Source organism: Ursus americanus, chromosome 4 (assembly GCF_024610735.1).
Source record: "Ursus americanus isolate L20-20 chromosome 4, mUrsAme1.1.p, whole genome shotgun sequence".
Classification (NCBI taxonomy): domain Eukaryota; kingdom Metazoa; phylum Chordata; class Mammalia; order Carnivora; family Ursidae; genus Ursus; species Ursus americanus.
In genome coordinates, this window is record NC_142130.1 from 55,999,409 (window position 1) to 56,022,785 (window position 23,377).

The following is a 23,377-nucleotide window of genomic DNA, read 5'->3' on the forward strand; positions in this document are numbered from 1 at the left end:
AGAACAAGTGTATGTGTGTACACACTTACACACATATTAAAGATGTGTATTTGTACTCCCACCTGAAGTCATTAACACTAGGGCAATTATAACTGCAAAAAATGTTTAATCAACAGAGGGGCGCCTGGGTGGCTCAGTCATTTGGGTGTCTGACTCTTGATCTCAGCTGGGGTCTTGATCTTAGGGTTGTGACATCAGGCCCTGTGTTGGGCCCCACACTAGGCATGCAGACTACTTTAAAAAACAACAACAACAACAACAACAGGGGCACCTGGCTGGCTCTGTTGGTTAAGCATTTGCCATTGGCTCAAGTTGTGATCCGAGTCCTGGAATGTAGCCCTGTGTTGGGCTCCCTGCTCAGTGAGGAGTCTGCATCTCCCTCTGCCCCTCTCCCCATCTCTTGAACTCTCTTAATCTCAAATAAATAAATAAAATCTTCAAAAATATATTTAAAAGCAACAACAGCAACAAACTAATCAACACATAGCAAACATATAATCTGCCAAGGAAATATACAATCTATATAATATGTATGTAGATATCTTTGTATATTATTTATTTTGTACATATACATATATAAATAACCATATGCATATACATATATAGAGTTCTAGATATGTTTACCATATATAATAATCTGGTAGATATGAAAATCCATGAAAACTTGCTAAAGTGGGATATTATTTAGTCAATATTTTGGAAGTGAGAGAGTATCGACAGGATGTAGAAAAAGTAACAATATTACAGCAAATGATAGAAGTGAGCAATTTCAGTGTGAGAACCTCAGTGATAACAGTAGAATGGTGTAGGTAATCAATGGTGAGAGAGGAAGGGCAGAGGTGAACCTGAAATCTGATTACTCATTATACTTTTTAGTTTCTGTTCACTCAAATACAACCCTGACTCCCATATGGAATAAATGCAATGAGTCTTCAGGCTGCATAGCTGTATGGCTGTCAAATATATAATATTTAAGTTCTTTTTAGAGAAATTACCCTATTACAATGCTTAATGCATTTATGAAGCCACACTGAAACATGCAAACAGGTAAAAATATTTTGTTTCCTTTTAAATTATTTTTATGTCATGAACACTTGATTAAAATTCCCTCTATGTTTTGACTTTATTTATTTATTTATTTATTTATTTATTTATACTCTCACCTTAAGCCATTTAAACACTAGGACAATTATAACTGCAAAAACTGAACAGTAATCAACACATAGCAAATATGTAATCTATACAGTTTTTGTCATTTTAATAAAAGGAGAACAGATATTAATGTGAGTTCTAAGAATTTCTCTTTAATATCTTTCTCAATGAATCTACGACTTTCTTATTTCTCAAGCTGTAGATAATTGGATTTAACAAAGGAATTATGATAGTGTAAAATAGAGAGTCCATCATATCTTGATCTTCTGATTGTGTAGATACGGGGCGCACATACATGAAGACAAGAGCACCATAGTATAAAGAGACAGATAAGAGATGGGCTCCACAGGTGGAAAAGGCTTTCTTTATGCCTTGTAGAGACTTCTTTTTTAAGATTGTAAAGAGAACTAGTGTGTAGGAGACAAGAACTATCAGAATGGTGAACATCTGTATTGACCCAGCAAAAATAAACACTATCAGATAATTGATAGAAGGGTCAGTACAAGAAATCTTAAGCAATGGTATAATGTCACAGTAAAAGTGATGTACTATGATGGAATTGCAGAAGGTTAATCTGAATAAGAAAGCATTATGAATTGTGGCATGAAGAAGGCCACCTAAAAGTGACAAAACTAACAGACGGTTGCACAATGTATTGGACATAATGACTGGATAAAGTAATGGTTTGCATATGGCCACATAGCGATCATAAGCCATTGTTGCCAGCAGAAAACATTCTGTGGTTATACTGATTACAAAGGAAAAAAATTGTATCATGCATTCTGAAAGAGATATCATTTTGGTCTTGGCAAAGAAATTGACCAGCATCTTGGGGGATACTGTGGATGATATCCAAGCATCCACAAATGCCAAACTCCCAAGGAAAAAGTACATGGGGATGTGAAGCTGAGGGTCATTCCATATGAGAGCAATTAGACCAAGGTTCCCCACCATGGTGAGAAGATAGATAACCAAGAACACCAGGAACAGGGGGATTTGCCACTGTGGCTCATATGTGAGTCCTGTGAGAATCAAATCTGTCAGCAATGTTGCATTTCCATGTCCTTTTCCATGTTCCTTTTCCATATCCTCACTGGGTGTTGCCTGAAATGAAATTTAGTAAATGGGGAAAAGAATGCACTCAGTTTATAACATGAAAATATGGGGAGGAGAGTTGAAATAAAATTATATACATCAGAATACCCTTTCGATCTTGTGTATTTCCTCTATATTGATTGGAATCCTTTGAGGGCTTGGAAATAAGTGCAGTTATTTCAATTTTTTAAATGTGCAGCAATGAACAGAATTGGGAAAATGAAAGACATTGTAATATGTCCTAAATTTATGGGATAAGAAGGGTGCGATATGGAAATTTTGTTTGGGATTTGGATGTAGGGTGAGGGGAAAAGGAGCTTGAAGGGCCTCAGTAATAAAATGAGGTAAATAGCATGTGAATGATCATGAACATTATTCATCAGGGAATAAGCATGCACTGAAACTTAAGGGAGCAGTACTGGTAGATTCTTTTTTAAATGAATATATGGCAGTGTAGAAAATAGGCTGCAGAAGGGGAAATTAAGGTCAGGAATACTAGTCAAGAAGAAGTGACTACTATACAGTGTTCTCAAACCAGAACCTATAGTAAAACCTCAAACGTTTTATGCAAAATATAGATTTGAGCTTTTGCTATAGACATTGATTTAGTGAATCAATTACTAAGGCTAATAATCTGTATTCTACTTGGTCTCTAAGTGACTCAACACATGTGACATGGCTAATTCATGTGTGAAATGACATTGAGATTGATGGGAAAATGAAGAAATAGATGGAAAAGAGTTCAGAAGGTAGATGCAGTACCTCTGTGACACGTCGCAGGTGAAGAGTTAGCGAAGAATCGAGGAGTCACTTGGCAACTGGGTAGATTCTCCTCAAAAATGGAAATCTCAGAAGCAGTGGCCAGTTTGTGGACATCCAGTGCATATGTACTTTGTAGAGTGAGTCTACTACAAATAGTGAATTGGAAACCATTGGGGTAGACTGAAGGCATACTTATGTATGACCTATCTATTGGAGAATACACAAAGTGAAGAGAATGATAAATAACTAAACTGACAAAGTATATTAAAGTGGAGGGAAGATACATGTCATTTTTTGATAACCAACCTGATCTTTTCTACCACATAATCTTGGTGCCAGGCAAAATCTTCCACCAACTCTAGGAGCCCAAAGAGCTACAATTGACTTTCCTATCCACCTAACAACTAGAGTGAGGGTACTTGCAATGTAAGTTTGGCAAATCTACATCACTCACACTAGATTTGGAATTTGAAGTGAAGGAAGAAGAGCAACAAGGACAAAAGAGAATTTGAGTTGGTAGGGCAGCCAAGGCACAATATGAAGCTTCCAGCAAATGCACCCTGCACCCACACCAGTAACTCTGTCAGTGTGAACAGTGGTATTCCCACACAGCTGCAGTGACAGCAGCCCTCATGGAGTCAATGTTGGAATATAATTTTTGCTATTGACAGACTGCCATCCTTCTTTCGGTTGCTGCCCATTTTTTCCCCCAGCTGATCCCTTGAATCTGCCATCACCTCTATGTTAGATTCTATTCCAAAAAATAATTTCTTGTTGAAACTAACAGTTCTTTTTTTATATAATAATTTTTTATTATGTTATATTAGTCACCATACAGTACATCCTTAGTTTTTGATGTAGTGTTCCATGGATTCATTGTTTGCGTATAACACCCAGTGCAGCGAATAAAAACAGGGAGAGACCAGGAAATGATACAGAGCAGAATGATCGAGAAGAGAAGGAAAACAGGACAGGTGAGTGCCATGAACACAAAGAGGAAGGTACTCAAGAAAGACAAAGAAAGTTATGGTGCCAATCCCTAAAATAAATGCTCTAGTAGGACAAGGAGTGTCAGGTGTGATTGAGCATGGAAACTAAGAGTGGCTTTAGTGAGAGCAATTTCTGTTATGTGGTGCAGTGGAAGCCAGAGAATAATGAACAGTGAATGGGAACAAGTTGCACCACAGTGAGCAGGGAAGCGACATTGAATTCTCCAAGAATGTGGACAACAGTTGTTATATGTCTACTGTGGGTGGACAAATAGAACATTTTTCCTTGATATTGTTTTAATAAAAGTACTCAAAAGAGACAAACTGAGAGGAAACCATGAAAAGGAGAAAGAAGACAGCAGAAGGAGAAGTTTGGGTTGAAGATCACAAGATGCATGAACAGAAACAGGCAGAGAATAACAGACACATGGATGGATAAGTGTGGGAAAGACAAGCAAAGAAGAAGGATTAAGAGTATATCAAGGGTGCCTGGGTGGCTCAGTGGGTTAAGAGACCGACTCTTGATTTTGACTCAGGTCATCTCGGTCCTGGGATTGAGCCACACATTGGACTATGCAGTCAGCAGGGAGTCTGCTTGAGGATTCTCTCTTTCTCCCTCTGCACTTCCCCCCACTTGCACACTCTCCCTCTCTCTAAGATAAATAAATGTCTTTAAAAGAAAAAAGAATGTATCAGAGAAAGACTATGAACAACAAAAAAAGAAAGGCCCAGAGTTTGGGGATAAATGTTTATTTTAACCCTGGTTGATGTTGAAAATTGTCAACATTGGGAATTTTTTTTTTAATTCAAATATCCAAATTTATTTTTCTATGGAATATGTGTATGCAAGAGATTTTCAGGTTAAATTTTACTTCACAAGCTTTGATCTTAAATATATTAGCACTGCCTGAAAGTTTTTTCATATTTAAAAGTTGCTTTACATTTGTTATTACAGTGATTAGAACTGACTTGTTCTAGAAATCCTTATGGTTTTACTTAAGAGCACCTTTTCTCTACCAGTGTTGTAGCAAAATAAAATTGATCCAGAAAGGAGTGGAATAGAGGTGATATTAATAACAAAGCCAGGAATTTCAAGTGGTTAATGTATTTCTATTTGGAAAAGTCTCCTTTCTAGGCAATTCCAAATCACTAATTAATTAAAAAATCTCAAATTCAGTTTGTGTGGGTACTTTTTAAGCTATAATTGCTGGAAAGAGCAGTGAAGGAGCACTTACTGCCTATTTCCTGCTACATGTATAGAAATAGTCAATGAAATTCTCATCTGAGTGGGAGATAGGATAGAGTTAATACACGTGACTTACCTTAAAAGGTTGAATCAGAAAATGTGATCAATTAAACGTAATGGAGCTTTTAATCAGAATAAGTAGAAAGATTTCTTACATAGGAATGAAATGATTTATATGTAGTTTAAATTGTTTAACATTCTAGTTCATGAATACTTATAAAGTCATTATAGATACATTAAGAAATAATAAAACAGTGTTAAAGGGAGTAAGTCAGTGTTACCGCTACTTTGCTTTACTAGATGATAGTTATTAAAATTTAATATGTAAATTATTCACTATTTGTTTTCTATCACTCACCTGGCTTTTTGGCTCTTGTAAACCCAATGTAAAATTATAATAAATGTAATAGTATATAAACTTTATATATAAAGAATAATGATTTTAATAGTGATCATTTCTTTCTTACCCATATCTTATAAGAAATTGAGGGAATTCGTTCGACGTGTTAGGCTTTCTAAAGTAAATAAGAAATACAGTAGCACTGAAATGACCATAACATGCATAGCAACTCCTTGCACACTGATTCACTTTGGAAGCTTCATTTAACAAGCTCAGGAAAATGTTATTTATATCAATTTATTTCAAGCACAAGAGTCAACCAGTTGTACAACTGTGGGCTTTTTGCCAAAAGAGAAATGTATGAAGAACTAAAATTCTCCCAGTAGCACCCAAGGCTTCCCTTTAGGACAAAACTAAATTGTTCTTCTGGGCATTGTAGATTTGAACATGTATGAGAAGTCCAGGTATCTCATAGGGCATTACAGACTCTGAAATCATAAACATCAAGTCATCATAGATATTGTATTTTATGCCCCTATTTTCCACAATTAATGACACCTCTGACATATTTATGCAAATTTCAATGTATAAATTTTGATGTTCTGAGTGGTTTGAGTATTAATATGATCTTATCTGAGCTAATCATGCATGATTTTAATGAGGCCAAACTTCTGCATTCCCTTCAGGAGCCAACTCCAAATAGAGGTGTCCTCCTGATGCAAAGTGCAGCTCACATTCCAGACCTACACTGCACTTCCCACTTTAATTTGTAAACAGGTGAGAAATCTTATTTGGCAGAGGTCAAGGGAAGATGAAAGGGAAAACAAAACAAAGGACCATAGTGGGAGTGGTATATAACAGTGCTTCTCAAACATTAATGCCTGTCAATTTCCTGGTGATTTTCCTAAAAAGCACACTCTCCTTTGATAGGTCAGGGAGGATGTCTGAGAGTCCTCGTGTCTAACAAGGTGATACCCTGGATATTTGCCACCTTTAGGGCCTTCCATCCTTGGAGGGTCTAGATGATCTCAGAGCTAGATCATCAGAGAAACAAACAAAGAAAAGTGGTAAATGTAGCGGCATGCAAAGAGAAGCAAGATGGAGCCAGATGGGACAAGAAAGTCCAGCATGTTTGGGCTCACATGGGGTCATGGAGGCTAGGTCAGGTACTTTGTTCTTTCCCCCACTTTTAAGGACAACTAGTGAGATTTTTTGAACATGGTGGTAAGGTGTTCATATTTACCTTTCAGCATGAAGAGAGAAGTGACATGAGTGTTCATTCAGAAAATAATGACATTATTTATATCAAAATAGAACAATGTAGAAATAGTAACATTTTGATCTCGTATCTGAAGAGTAAGAAAAATGCTTAACCTCCACATGGGACTTGATGGCATCTAAGGGGAAAGCAAAGGTTCTATATTTTGATGGAGTCATTAATCAGTTATTCTGTGTCCTTAGACTTTGTCTGTGAAAGCCAAAGAAGAGGGGGAGATAAACTGCATAGATAAAAGAGAAGCCCTGTGAAAACTCAGCAGAAGGGTGGGTAAGTAATACGTACACTGGTAATTTCAACATAATCTAAACTTGAGTTAAATTTAATTCTCCCTTCAATTTTGTGTGTTTGTATCTCACCTCATTTTGTGGCCCATCTCTGGGTACAAAAGTCTGCATCCCAGCTTCTAATATGAGTAGTCTTCTCAATTTTAGTCATTTTAAATTGTGAGTCAGTGTATCTCAATATGGTCATCATTTGCATTTTCCTAATGATGAATTGTATTGAACATATTTTTGTGTCTCTATTTGACATCTGTATATCTTGTTTACCTAAGCGTCTATTCAAATATTTTCTGTTTTTTAAATTGAGTTAAATATTTCTTATTTTTCAGCTTTGAGATTCTTCTTATATTCTGGATATAATTTCACTTATATGTGGCATTTAAGAAACAAAACAAATGAGCAAAGAAAAAAGAGACAAACAAAAGACCAGACTTAAACATAGAGAACAAACGGGTGGTTACCAGAGGGGAGGTGGGTGGAGCGATGTGTGAAATAGGTGAAGGGGATTAAGAGTACACTTGTAATGAGCACTGAATAATATACAGAATTGTTGAATCACAATATTATACACCTTAAATTATATGATACTATGTTAATTATATCAGAATTGAAATTTTTAAAAAGTATGGAGCCTGATGCCACCCAATGTTAAAGAAATGCCATCACCAGTAATTTACAGTCTGAGTCTGAGAGCCACCTGTTGAAAAAGCTGAAGAATAATAAGTTATTCAGTCAATAAATGTCAGGAGAAACTCAATTTCCCCAAAAGCCCTTTTCAATTCCACTACTAGGTTTCATGAACAAATTGTCATTTATATTGTAATTTTTACTGTAAAAGTTACAATAGTTTTCTTTTGTGAGATACTATAAAAATATTCAATAACAACATATGAATAAAAACAAAATAAATCAGAACTCAACACTATCGCAGAAGTTTGATGGATTCAACGTGTCCTTATCTATATTTAAACTATGAAGTAGAGTTCTACAATGAAATCAGGGCATTGTTTGATAGTTATAAGTTTAATAGGTAAATCGAGAGGAATATGAGTACTATAATGGATATGAAAATGAAGATGTCTCATTTCAAAGGCATATTCATAAAGAGGTACTTTTCATCAAGAGGAAATTTTATCATATATTTCCAGTCAGGATCTGTCCTCAAAGAACTCTGTCCAATATTATGCCATTCTCTCTTGATTATTAAAATAGTATTCACCTTGATTAATAGATATTTAATAAACAATAATTTATTTCCTTCAAAGGAAATTAGTCAGATATTTTGGTTCAATAAATAATTATTATGATTTCCTAAATTGCCCTTGATAATTATTTATTAACAATCTTTTCATTTTGTCCCATTATTCTTACAATACCTTCTAAGCTCCTAAAATGGCCTTACACTCTCACCAGCAATTTTCATTCTTCAAACTAAGTTTTGAATTTTTTCAATGGGCTGTGCCTACAGTAGTTTAAAAACATGACCGTATAATTCTTTGATCACCCTCCCATTGAGAGGTGTGTTTTCTGTCCCCTTCCCATGAATCTGGGCTGACCTGTGTTGCTTTGACCAATAGAGTTTGATTTAAATAATACAGTGAGGTCATAAAGGTTATGTGGCTTTAGATTGGTTCCCTTGAAACACTTGGATTTAGAATACTTATATGTGGAGCATTCCCTCTCAGAACCCACCTGCCATGCTGTGAAGCCTAGGCCACATGGAAAGACCTTTTGTAGGTGATCCAGTCAAATTCCCAAGCTAAGCTCCCAGCTGACAGCTAAGATCATCTTTCAACCGTTTGCTCAGTCAACTTGGATGTCTAGTCCTGCTAAACCTTCAGATGACTCTGGCCCCACCACTACCTTACTGTACGCCTACAAGCCTCCAATCAAGAACCACTCAACTAAGCCCAATCAATCTACGAAACTGTAAGAGATAATAATAATTTGTTGTTTTTTGCTGCTGCATTTTGGGGTTGTTTGTTATGCAGTCATAGTATCTAGAATAATCTCCTTTCCCACCACAGGCTTTCAGAATGTCTTTTTCTCTTCCTGAATGGCTTTCTCTGACCTCCCACCATATGCTCTCCCACTTTTTTGCATGGCTAACTCCTACTGATTTTTCTAATCAAGCTTAATATTTGCTTATTCAACAAATTTTCCCTGACCATCTTCCTTGGGCTCATTCTCATTATTATTTCACATGCTCTGAAGTTATTGACTGTGGTAGTAAAGTCCAAGTTAGGGAGTGATTCTACGTGTCATCACTCCTCTTCAACTCCATGGATCCAATCATCCCATACCTTAATATAATATCAGGGAAGTTCTGAGGTTCCTAAATACTAATGAAGTCCTTTTGCGAAGGACATGAAAAAAGTTCAGTCCATTCTGATATTCCAGGTCAGTTAGTGAAATATTAAAACTAAAATGCCATTCAAAGTTGAAATTGTCTCTTCTCTTAGCTTAGGCTTGTCTCTGGCTGGGAGGCCTACAATAGGGGAGGGGACTTAGTCGGCTTCTCTCTGCCCTCAGTCACTTTCTCCTACATGGACAGAAACTTTCTGGTCAAACCATGGGAAGAGTAGGTTAAGGAGAAGGACAGTTTAATAAGGCTGGTACAGTTGTCATTTGATGTTGGAGCATGTAGCCCATGCACAATTGCTGGTTCTTTTTCTTTTAAAATCCACTTTGGGGAGTTTCTCAGAGACCCCCCTCTGCAGACCTTCAGACTGTATTTCTTTTAACAAGTGAAATCAGGGGCGCCTGGGTGGCTCAGTCCTTAAGCATCTGCCTTGGGCTCAGGGCGTGATCCTGGAGTTCTGGGATCGAGCCTCACATCAGGCTCCTCCACTGGGAACCTGCTTCTTCCTCTCCCACTCCCCCTGCCTGTGTTCCCTCTCTCTCTAGCTGTCTCTGTCAAATAAATAAATAAAATCTTAAAAAAAAAAAAGTGAAATCAATGTCTCTCCTTTAGCTGTGTGCTTACCACCCCCCTCTCCGTCCCTGGTTCCTGGTGGGGAGATTTCTCTCTGTTGGGGTCATATTGCTCTCAGGTTGTTCAGGAGTTCTCTCTCTCTCTCTCTTTTCTCTTTTACCAGGATTCCAAGTCAGCTCTGGTTGTGAGGGAGACATTTAGCTCCCAGGTAACAAGAACAGCTAAGTCTCTCTCAATTCAATTTGGGGTCTCACTGCTTCATGTTTCAGAGTCATCTGGCTGGCCCATTTTATTGCCAGACTTTTCAAGTGTGAGTCAAATATTCTTTCACAGATTTCTCAAACACCAGGGGGCATATGGCAAGCTCCCTCAGTAAAACCCTTCTTCACTAGCAAGCTCCCTCCTCACACAGTGCATAGGACTTGGGGAAAGCCTGTAAGCCTGCAACATCTCTCCCCAGAGATGTCTCTCTCCTAGTTTCCCAAACTCTGATTAATCTCAAAGCATTTATATATCTTTGTGGGCAGTAAGACCCTGACAGTCTCAAGATAGGTTTTTAGACCCACTTTCTGCAAATCCTGCACAGGGGTCTAACATCTCAATTTGGAATATGGAGGTTCTGATAAAACTAAACTCAGATGACAGGGTAAGTTACATTTCTGCACTAACAGGAGCTTAGTACATGCTTTCCTGGGGATGGCAGGGAGATAGATGACATACTGTACAGGAGGGGTTGAAGAGGTCACTGGAGAGCCATAAAAGGAGGACAACCTTCAGGTTACTGGGAAAATTATGTCAAAGATTTCATCTCTTTGGTGGTCGTAGCTTGCTTCTCTAAGAATTCTTGTCATAATAAATTTCAGTGTTACGTTTGTTTCTTGTGATAAGATGAAGAGAATGCTCAGGTGATGTGTCCTTTTGAGAGTCACACTTCCAGTATAGCCAACACAAAACTAAGAAGATAATTTGTTTCAGGGACCCCATCCCTCCCACTTTTAGTTCTGCTTCTTCCTGTCCAGCCTGATGTCTTCAGGCTGCGCATGAGGACTACACGTTTGGTGCATTATCTGGCTTTTGGTGTGTGAGAATAATGGCTTCCTAGGTTTGTGCCTCATTCCTCTAGGCTGTTTCCTTCTGAATCACTGTCAAAATACCGATTGAATTGATTTGTGCTGTTGGCATAATAAGTCCCTTCTTCCAGGTAAGTTATTTCCATTTTAACACCTGAACTTCCAAGACCTTATTCTCAATTTTTTTTTGTTTCTTATCCTTTTCGCTTATTGCCTGCCTGCCTCCCTCCCTCCTTCTTACTTTTCCCCTCCTTCCTTCCTTCTTTCCTTCTTTCTTTTCCTCTCCTCTCCTCCCCTACCCTCCCCTTCTCTTTTTCTTTCTTTCTTTCTTTCTTTCTTTCTTTCTTTCTTTCTTTCTTTCTTTCTTTCTTTCTTTCTTTCTTTTTCTTTCCTTCCTTCCTTCCTTCCTTCCTTCCTTCCTTCCTTCCTTCCTTCCCTCTCTCTCTCTCTCTCTCTCTAGTCTTTGAATACCTCAGCTGGTGCTAGGCATTGCAATAAGCCGTGGGAATGCACACCACACCCCGGCCCTCTTGGAAGTTGTGTGGAACATGAGCTGCTACTAAAAACATAACACAAATCATTTTCTCTAATGTGGAAACATAATATATTTCATTTTTTAGTCCATAAACAATACCCCTCATTAATTAATTGTGCTATTGCTTGTTCATTTGACAGGAAATATAAAATCTATTCACCATATTTGTCTCAATATTCTAATGGTAGAATATGTCATTTCTATAAAGATGGAGAGAGATTTTGACTAGGGCCCCAGGTGAAACACTCACAAGAAAAACGTAGAATTGATAGGTTTTTTGACAGCTAGAAAATTTTGCATCTGAATTAGTGATAAAAAAATTCAAAGAAAAAAACCAAGGTGATTATTAACCCTAAAGAAAGGAAAATTTTGTGGAAGACAAGAAACACCGTCGTAGTCCCTATGTGTTTTTCCTATGAATAAAGTTTATACAGTCATAATAAAGTTAACCCTGAATATTGATAAACATTCTAACATAGCTGTATTAAAAGGGTGAGGATATGAAGAATTAAGTGTGGAAATTCTAATTCGGTGTGTGAATTTAATAATTTTTAAAACTAAAAAATCAACATGTAGCAGGGCACCTGGATGTTTCAGTTTGTTAAGCATCTGCCTTTGGCTCAGGTCAGGACCTCAAGGTCCTGGGATCAAGCCCAGCATCCAGCTCCCTGCTCAGCAAAGAGTCTGCTTCTCCCTCTCCTTCTGTCCCTGCCCCCTACTCGTGCTCACTCTCTCTGTCTCTTTCTCTATCAAATAAATAAAATCTTTTTAAAAAAATCAACAAATAGCAACGTAAGCATATGATTTAAAAAATACAGACATGTATAACTATAGGACAAATAAAAGATTTGAAAGTGGTGTAGGAATTGATATTTCTTCATTAAAATCTTTGAAGTTTTAGGGGGATAAAGAGATCTTGAATAGTATATGAAATATGTAATGAATACTTAAAATTAAGAGCAAGGATTAGATGCTCAATATGCCACAGTTAATAAGTGACAAAACCTGGATTGAGACACAGGGAAAGGTTGAGAGAACTAGAGCAGAGTAAAAACCAGTCAGTAACTTCGGGCTAGAAGGGGAACTTCTTCAACTTGATGAAGAACATTTCTGAAAAAGCTATAGCTAAGATCCACTTCAGAATGGCAGCATGAGAAGTTCCATGGCCCAGTTCCCCAAAGAACAGCATAAATGGTGAACATTATATGTTAAAAAACATGATTTAAAAATCTCTGGGAAGTGGGGGTGGCTGTGCTAGTGCTCTGGCAGTGTCAGGACACGGAGGTGGTGCTGCCACTCTACCATGTGGCAGGGGTGACTGGGCTGCAGGGCGGTGAATAGGACTGGCTCTGGGTCCCGCGCAGGCCTGGGGCTCCTCTGGATGAGCTGGTAGGCATGTACCCCAAATACAAGGAGGAGGAAGAGCGCAGCTACTACAGCTGCAAGTGCCCTGGTGTGCTCAAGAACGTACTTGCAGTCAGTGTGGGCAGCATGCTCACCTCTGGCTTTCTACCTGGGCCCCCTGAGCCAGCACTATGACGAGTCCTACCATAAGATGAAATATGGTAACATGGGCTACCTGACATTGACAGCAAGATGCTAATGGGCATTAACATGGTGCCCATTGCTGCTTTGCTCTACACACCTGTGTTCATCAGTGGCCATGAAAAGCTTGTGGTTTGGGCTCTCTGCCCACATTAAGCTGTGAAAACTGAAGTGTGTGAGCACAGGGCTCACTTGAGACCACCAGAAAGTCTATATCTCTGCTACTCTTAGGACCACTGGCTCCAAGGTCAGGGATTGCTGCCCACCTCACACCTCATGAGCTGGGACCTAGAGCTATGGCCACTCTGGTTTTCAGGCCATAGGAGTCTAAGTAGGCTCATGGTGACAACATCCCTCCCACTGCCCACAGGTTTTATGGCAAGAAGAGGATGATGTTCCTGGCTGTGGGCATTTATGCCCTCTAAAAAAAAAAAAAGAAAGAAAAAACATCTCTGGAAATTTGCTGAGGGTATGTAGCAAATGAAACATTCATTCAAGAAAATATATTAAAATTTGGTAATAATAGAATCTACAGCATTTGAATCATAACCTACTCTCTGCCTGTGCCTTCCCAGCTCAGAGTGTCTAAAAGTCCACTCTATTCAGGTGCAGCCAAGAACATAAAATTCCCTTCCCACATCCCCTCTACCTCCTAGTAGTTGACTGCGTTACCTCCCAAGAGGGCCAAGCCTACAGTTTTTCTCACCTCCTTCCAGCTATGTGTTGTGGAAGTTAAATTCTGGGTGAGTGTAGTCAAGAGTCTGGGGATTCCTTCTACCCAGTCCACACTCATAAGGTAGAGACTCTATCTTAGGCATGGCACAACAAAAATACCAGGACCTGATCATTCTTGTGCCCAGCTCATTTGTAACACAGTTGTTCCAGACTGGAAGGGGCAAGCTGAGATCAGAGGCTGCTTGCTGTACCTATCCAGTGATACCCAGGGGTATCACATGGAGAGACATGGGTCACTATCACACTCCCATGTCTGAGAGTTGAGTCTTAAAGATTTTACCTAAAAGGAAAGAAAGGCCTTAAGAACAGAGACCTACAAAGTGTCCCTCAAAGAAAGTGACTTTATTGGCAAAAGATGATTAAGAGGAGATTGGTGGAACCAGTGGTGAAACATCCAGCTGGTTTGCCTGGAAAAATGCAGGATAGGAGAAAATAGGGAGGAGTTTGCCTCAAATTAGAAGGAGTCTCAAACGTTATCCTCAAAAACCATGCTTCAGAGCAGCCCAAATTTAATTATTTATGAATGTGGAAACATTTATTCCCCAAGGCATTGAAAAGAGAGAGCAGCAGTAGGGGGGAGGGGAGGGAGTGCTCATGCTATTGCCTGGACAGAATGGGGCCTAACAGCTGGGTATGAACAAAGTGAGAGATAAGAGGACCTCTGATAAAAGTATGGTCATCCCAAGTGACTGTGTGCATGCTGCATCCTCTGGAGAGCAGCGTCAGAAGCTTTACACTGCAGAGGAAATGGACTTCACACACAAACACACACACACACACACACACACACACACACACACACACAAACACACACACAATATCCACCCAGTCACTAACAAGATATAACAAGAACCAAGGATGAATGAGAGTTCTACAATATATTATCTTCAATGCCCAGTTCTCAACAACAGCAACAAAGTCATGAGATAGGCAAAAAGTAGAACCCAAACAACAGAAAATCAGCAGACAACACAAACTGCCTGTGGAGCAATCATATATTGGATTTAACAGAAAATACTTAAAAATAATCATGATAAATGTGTTCACAGAACTAAAGGAAACAAGGATTAAATAAGTAAAGGAAGGTACGAATGCAATGTTATGAAATAGAGACTATCAATGAAGAGAAAGTATGAAGAAACAAACGAAATTCTGTAATTGAAAATTACAACTGAAATAAAAAAATCACTGCAGAAGCTCAACTGTAGATTTAAACTGACAGAAGGAAGATTAGTGAATTTCAAGTTATATCAACAGAGAGTATGCAATCCAAAGAATGAAGAAAAAAAAAGAATGAGGAGAAATGCACAGATCCTCAGAGAAATAAAGACACCACTAAGTGCATCAGCATGTGCATATGGGAGTACCAGGAAAACACCTTTCGGATAAAAGACTTGTATAAAAAAGATCCAAATTGTTTGTTGCTAAAAAATGAACAAAGAGCACACAAACAACCCAATAAAAATTGGGCAAAAGGTCTGAACAACCATTTTACCAAAGGAGAAATACAGATAGTAAATAAGCATATGAAAAACGCTCCACATTATTTGCAATAGAGAATTGCAAATTAAAACAATAATGACATATGTAAAAGAATGGCTAAAATTAAAAAAAAAATACCTGTTGCTGGCAGGAATATGGAATGATAGGAACACAGGCACATACCCTCACTCTGGCAGCTGTCAGGGCCTAGAAGCAATGACATTGCAGAAACAACACACCTGTGGCCCAGATCTTGGTTCTTAATACCATTTTCAAGTCAAAGGAATTAGATCTACTTGCAGAAATAGCAGTTTCAGTGACTAGGGCAAGAAATAAATATGCAAGATGAGCCTGGAGCATCTTGTAATGCCAGAAAGTTAAAAAAAATAATAATAGTGAAACAACAAACAAACACAACCCCACCCTGCATACACAATGATGGATGTATGTCAAAGGGACACAGGAGCCAATGGAAACAGCTCCCAGTGGCCAAAGCCAGAATGATTTGAGCAGCAAAATTAATAGTGTTTAATTATATCAAAGTATAGAATAAATATCTGTGATTCTATACCGATGTAAATAGAGGATTGAATATATAAAAAGTAAGGTAAATGGACAAATCTTCCATGCAGGAGAATTCCAATTTGTATAGATACTTTGCCCCAGGGAGATGGTCCATTTCTTTCCTCTCTGTAAGTGTGGGCTGTGGATAGTGACTTCCTTAGGAGAACACAGTAAGAAAAGGTGGAGACAGAGCAACTACACTATGGAGAAACCTGGCCAACACTATGTCAGCCACATGGTCAAGGTCAACATCAAGAGTTACAAGTTATGAGGACAGTATTTGCCACTCATAGGATGTGATGAAAATGGTGATTTACCTTGGTGGCCTTTCTCCTCAAAAGCTGCCCCTCCAGTCTAATGATGAAAAAAAAAATCAGAAGAATCCCAATTGAGGACATTCCACAAAATACCTGATTAACATTCCTCAAAACTTACCATCGACATCAAAAACAAGGATTATCTGAAAAACTATCACAGAAACCTGATGACTAGAGGGACGTGATGACTAAATAAGAATTGAAATGCTGAACGTGATTCTGGATGGAAGGACACTAGGTTAAACTATGGATATGAGTCAAGTATGAATATCACTTCATCGTCATGTATCAATATTGGCTCCTTACTTATAACAAAGGTACCATACTAATGTAGGATATTAATGACATGGGAAAATGGGTGTGCCATATATGGGAATGCTCAGTACTATCTTTATTATTTTCTATAAATCCATAACTGTTTGAAAATTTTTAGAAAATCTACTGAGAACTCTGAGATAAAGTTCTTGTTTCTCAGAATGAAGCCAAAAAACACTTGGGAAAAACAATCACCAGTTTTCTGCTTCCAATGATATTAATTGGTTCAAATACTTACTGTCATCGGATGCTAAAACTGTTGATGAAAAATTATTAGGGAACAAGAAATTCACATGGTGTCAATGTACCACCTTACAGATGAGATTTTAATAGCAAGGAAACAAGGTATCTTTTTAGTAGGAAGAGCTGATGGTACCACCTTAATGAAGTGATCAGCGAACAGCATCACTTAACAAGACAAACTAGTGTGCTAGGCCTCATGATGGGTAAAGAAAAACAAGCACACCTGTGATTGCTGAATTATTTAATTTCAATCTTCTCACGAGGAAACATCACAAAAATAGAGATGGTGGGATATTTTACATGATGTCTGACACAAATATTTAAAAACTTTAAATGTCATGAAGAAAAAAAAGCAAGAAGTTTCTTCTAGATTACAGGAGACTAAAGAATGATAATAAAGTAAACAGTGGCCTTTAATTGAATTCTTGGTGAAAAAATAAATTGCTAAGAAGGACAATTTGGGGAAAATTGGGAAAAATTTTAATGTGAACATTATATTAGGTAATGTGAAATTTCCTGGGGATAATGATAAGACAGGAATGTCTGGGTGGCTCAGTCATTAAGTGTCTGCCTTCAGCTCAGATCATGATCCTGGGGTCCAGGGATCAAGCCCCAGGCACCTAGGGCTCCCTGCTCAGCAGGGACCCTGCATTTCCCTCTCCTTCTCTCTCTCTCCTCCACCCAACTCCTGCACTCTCTCTGTCACTCTCAAATAAATAAATGCAACCTTGAAAATATGATATGACAATGTAGGAAATGTCTTTGTTCTTTTGAGATATATGTTGATGAATTTATGGGTAAACTCATAATTTCATATGTATGTATATACACAAGTACATACATATATTAAATATGTATATATACACATTTACAGATGGACTATTGGGCAAATGTGGTGAAATTTAACTATTAATAATCTTTTTTTCTAAAGATTTTATTTATTTATTTTGACAAAGAGAGACAGCCAGTGAGAGAGGGAACACAAGCAGGGGGAGTGGGAGAGGAAGAAGCAGGCTCCTAGCAGAGAAGCCTGATACGGGGCTCAATCCCAGAATGTCAGGATCACGCCCTGAGCCAAAGGCAGACGCTTAATGACTGTGCCACCCCAGTGCCCCTAACTATTAATAATTTTGATTTTTAAAAATTCATGGTTATTCGCTCAATATTTCTGTAGGCTTGAATTTTCTAAAATAAATCAGAATGAAAATGTAATTGGTTCACATTTTTCTTGACTCTCTGTCCTATATTTCTGCCCACTTAACAGCTTATATTCTTGAAAGTTTTCCTCTCTTGCTACATTCACTTCTCTATGTTGTGTGTAATATGCTTAGGTTAAGAACATGCATTTTGGATTTAATCCCTGAGTTCCACCTTAACATTTCTGTGGTCAAATTATAAAACCTGTTGTCCCCCATTTTTTCAGTGGCGTTATAGGAAATTAAAATATAGAAATAAGGGTAAAAAAGGCAATAGATATGCTGAGTAGTTAAATGGATACTGATGAAAAGTTTATGTAAGCTAAAAGGGTGTGTGAGAATTAATTTAAAAAAGAGCAGAAAATGAAAGATGAGGCAAGAGACATGAATGTATCAGTTAATATTTATTCAGTTGCAATGAAAGTATTTTTTTCCAAACAAGTTTAACAGTCAGAAGATCTACTGGATTTTAAAATGAGGAGGGATGATTAATTCCGGGGACACTGGGTCTGTTGTCAATTCCCTCAGCTATGCCCTCCTCTGTGTGTTGACTTCTACTCCAGGCTGGTTTCTCTTTTGATGGCAAAATGCTTGTAGACCGTGCCAGACTTCCTATCCACACAGCATGACATTCAGAGGAAGAAAGACTACCTTTGTTGTGGATCTCTTTTAAAATAAAGGAAACATATCCCAGAAACTTCCACAGATTTACCTCTTTTGTCTCATTGGCCCCAAATAAGTCACAGGCTCTTCCCTTAACAGACCTGTAGGCTTCATTGTTGCTAAGGGTTGGAAGTGGGTGGTGCAGAAATACATAAACAGAATTTGTGGTACCCCCGGAAAAGGGAAAGGGATCAATGCATGTGAATCGGACAACTAAAAATATCCCCTAAAATAGAGAGTGGTACAAAGGAACAGCATTCATCTAATCCGGTATCTGGACTCCTTTACACTCTTAAAAAAAGTGTTTAGGACCCTGTAGAGCTTTGTGTATGTGGTTGTTATCTAACAGTATTTGCAATATTAGAAATTAAAACCAAGAAATTAAAAATATTCTTCATTTGTTTAAAAATAAAAGTAACAAACCTATTATATATTAACTTAAATGATTATATTAAAATATATTACAGGAAATGGTTAGTGAATGGCCAAATGTGTCAAATATGTTTTTAAGTATTAGTGATAGGAAATCGGTTATAACTAGGTTGTTACTCACAGGAAGAAGATAGGCCTTCATTTTATTATCCAGTAGTTACAGTTTACTATTTGTTCTTTAAAATGTTGCTTATATCTGTGCACTCCTCTCCTGTTATCCTCCAGTGTCAGCTCTCATCATCTAACATAGGAATTCTTGAGGTTAGCCTCATTGCTTCCAGCTTCATTCCTATCAATTGCCAGATGAGTTTTCTGAAAAATACAATCATATTACCTGGTTCTAGGAAGAATTCGGTGTCTGATGTCTCTGATATAAATTCAGATTCCTTAGGGTGTCATTTAAGATTCTCAGTAACTTGAACCCCTTTCACCCTTATTTTCCATATTTGGCAATAGCTCTTCACAACAGTTTTGTCAGCTTTCTGACTCTGTCCATGGTTCACCTCCTTCACCTCAGTTCCCAGTGTCACACTTATTTCCATACACATTGACTGTGGTCATACTCATTCCTTTTTTCCTCTGAACATCATTTTTAAAAATCATTTTTAGGGGCGCCTGTGTGGCACAGTCGTTAAGTGTCTGCCTTTGGCTCAGGGCGTGATCTCGGCGTTCTGGGATAGAGCCCCACATCAGGCTCCTCTGCTAGGAGCCTGCTTCTTCCTCTCCCACTCCCCCTGCTTGTGTTCCCTCTCTCGCTGGCTGTCTCTCTGTCAAATAAATAAATGATATCTTAAAAAAAATAAAAATCATTTTTAAGGCACAGCTTACTTCTGAAGCTACATAAGGACTAAATACCCCAGGTGACAAGGCTCTCCATTTTCTGAACTCCCAAGTAGCATTGATACAAATTCTAGCTCAATCTGAATCACCTGGATGAACATGAGCAAGCTCCTCAATGTTTCAAAGGATGAGTTCTTTACTGTGAAAATGCATGAAAAATCATGTCTGACCAGTTGGTAGGTAATATATATGAAATGTCTAGCTTTGTGCCTTGCAGATAACATGTTCTCAGTAAACCATTTTTTTTCTTTCATTTTTGCATATGTAAGTGATCAATAAATATTTTTTGCTTAGGCATTTAGAATTTTCATTATTTTGTGCCTCATTTATGCTTTACAGCATCTCCAACTTTTTGTTAATGCTGTGAATGTATCAGTAATTTACACTGGAGTCAGTACAGGTTGGTGGAATTCCTAGTAACAAGCAGGATAAGTAATATCAGAGAGAAAAACCCCTTCATTTAATGTATTCAAGATTGCACTTCATTTTTGACAGACACCTAATCAAACTATATGAAAATATTCAAATCCATTGATGTCAGTATAAATAACATCTCTTTCAACTACTGATTGATAAATCACCAGTAAACAGATACTCTATTTCAGAGAACGTGAGAGTAAAATTAACTAACACTGAAGGTGAAAAGTCTTTTTTATTAGTATTTTTCTAGTATTTTTTTCTTGTTTTTAATATTTTTTAATTGTGGTAAAAGGCATATACCAAAATTTCCCCTTTTAAGGTTGAAAATATTCTTGATTTGAGAATAGATATTCTGTGTTAATTAATATTCCAATATATTCTCTTGAATAAACTCAAAGAAAATTAAGAATCAAATATATCCAGTTTACTCTGACAGATGATGTTGTTTAAGGATTAGTTCTTGAGAACCTGGAATGTGCCAGAGTTTGTAAGATTATGCTTTGGAATTCCAGCAAGTTGTCAACAATATTAAATGGAGGTGATTTTTATATATACTAACTTCTATTCCTAGTGTTTGTTGTATTTGTTGAAAATTATAACTCGTTACACTTTGAAACAATTAATAGTTTAGCTAATTTCTTTGCAACACAGTTTGTGACCTCAAGAAAAATTATATTGTTTCTTCTTGCTGGGAGCTAATAGCTTAGATTTTGGAATACATTGTAGCAGAATCTATCCTTGCTGAACTTATTTATTTGACTCCTATACTATCATGTTTCAGTAATTGAATATTTTATGTACAAAGTCTTCATTTTCTACATTCTCAATGTTTCATGATTTTGAAGAACATTTTATCAAATTAAATTTCCCCAGGGGATATTATTGCTTTTAGAATGTTATAAAATTTTCTTTATAATTTTTTTAATAGCACTTATTACTTCCTTATTTCTTAGAGTATAAATAAAAGGGTTTAATAAAGGGATTACTAGAGTATAAAAAACAGCAACAGCTATATCTTTATCCTCTTCTTTACCTGAATGTGGTCGAATGTACACAAAGAGAAGAGAACCATAGAATATTGAGACAGAGAGAAAGTGGGATGCACAAGTAGATAAGGCTTTGCCTCTTCCCTCTTTGGATTTCATTTTGAAAATAGTCAAGAGAATGTAGAAGTAAGATATTATGACACTTCCTATGGTAAAGACTTGAATTGAGCCTGAAAAGATAAATATTAACAGTTCATTGATATAAGGGTCAACACAGGAGAGTCTGTATAATGGAAGAACATCACAAAAGAAGTGATTAATTTGATTTGACCCACAGAAAGTTAACCTAAAGAGAAACCCTATATGAATCATGGAATGCAGGTTTCCTGCTATGTAGGCCCCTGTGGTCATCTGAATGCAGAGTTTCTTTGACATCATGGTGTGGTACTGCAGTGGGCTGCATATGGCCACATAGCGATCATAGGCCATTGCTGCCAAAAGAAAGCAGTCTGCAGTTTCAGCAAGGCAGAGAAAATAAAACTGTGCCATACATTCATAAAGGGAAATCCTTCTGTCCTTAGAAAAGAAGTTCCCTAACATCTTTGGTGTAATGGCACAGGAACAACAGGAATCCATTAGAGCCAGGTTGCCCAGAAAGATGTACATTGGTGTGTGAAGACGACGCTCCATAAAAATCAATGCCACCAGGCCAAGATTCCCCACCATGGTGATCACATAGATAGTAAGAAACACCACAAACAGAAGGCTCTTCAACTCTGGGTGATCTGTAAATCCCATGAGGATAAATTCAGTTGTCAAGGAGTAGTTACCCTCAGTCATATCCACTTTCTCTTTTGATATAGGAATTCTGGAGAGACAAGTTTCTAATTTAGAGTGTGTATAATTTTCCTTCCAAATTTTTCTTTTTACAACAAAGAGAGGATCTTCTTCAAACTTCCCTTACTATCTCTGGATACAGGCACACAAACCACTAGGGGATATTCATACCCCTAAAATGTGAGCTTTATAATCTCAAATCTGAAAATCAACATTCCCGTGAATATTTTTATAATTCCAAGAAGAATGCTTACAGTGGGAAAGGTTTGTCTTTATGAATTCATTCATGAATAGTGCACAAATCTAGCATATCCATATTTGGTTCATTGTTCACAAAAAATTTCAGTGTCACTTTTTGTATTAAAGATCCTTAAAATAAATTTACAATCAGTTTTCCTTTATACACAATTTTTTAACTGAGCAAAAAGTTTTCATATACACTCTCAGTGGAGTGAATGTTTGAAAATAGCAAATAACAGATATGTTTTGTCCATGTCATCACTCCTGTTGATTTTTGCCCAGATTTCTAAATCCTCTCCTTCTTTATGTAAAGCATAGTTTACATATAATGCTACTTGAAGAAAGTTTTAACTAAATGCCCCAGACCACAGTGATTTTCACTTCCTGCATCCTCAAGCATATCCTATATACCCAACACACTCTAGAGTTGCTTCTGTATAATCTATATGGCTTTTTTTCATATATGCATGTATAGTTTCTTTTTTAGAATTGAAGACATTTGAGATTAGGTATGACTTATACATCTTGTGAGAGTTATTTAATGTTAAGGAAAAAAGTTTTGATTCCAGTCCTAGCTTCAAAGACCTGAGATAGGTGGATTTGTCGTCAATATACTACCACTGATTCTTAGTGACCTCTTTGGTTTCTGCAAATTGAGACTGCTAATTTTGAAGACCAGCCTACAAAGGAAATTCTTCCCAATTTATCCTTAAAAAAATTATGTATCATTCTCTTATCTGAATTGACCCATCTACTATTTTCCTTTTTCCTACGTAACTTAAAAAGATTTTCTGAAGTATATCACAGTAGTTAAAAGCTAATAAAACTAAGCTTGCCTGTGTAGTTTAGTTTTATAATACTTAGTAAACAGGAAAAAT

General features: G+C 37.3%; 2 protein-coding genes across 2 annotated transcripts; both read right to left on the reverse strand.

Moving 5' to 3' along the window:
- Positions 1-1,290: 1,290 nt before the first annotated feature.
- Positions 1,291-2,238, reverse strand: LOC123784266 (olfactory receptor 5H2-like). Its single transcript, XM_045785613.2, has one exon. It carries the CDS (start codon positions 2,236-2,238, stop codon positions 1,291-1,293), a length of 948 nt encoding a protein of 315 aa, XP_045641569.2.
- A 19,094-nt stretch (positions 2,239-21,332) lies between these two features.
- Positions 21,333-22,277, reverse strand: LOC123784318 (olfactory receptor 5K1-like). The gene has a single exon (XM_045785647.2). It carries the CDS (start codon positions 22,260-22,262, stop codon positions 21,333-21,335), a length of 930 nt encoding a protein of 309 aa, XP_045641603.2. The 5' UTR covers positions 22,263-22,277.
- Positions 22,278-23,377: the final 1,100 nt, after the last annotated feature.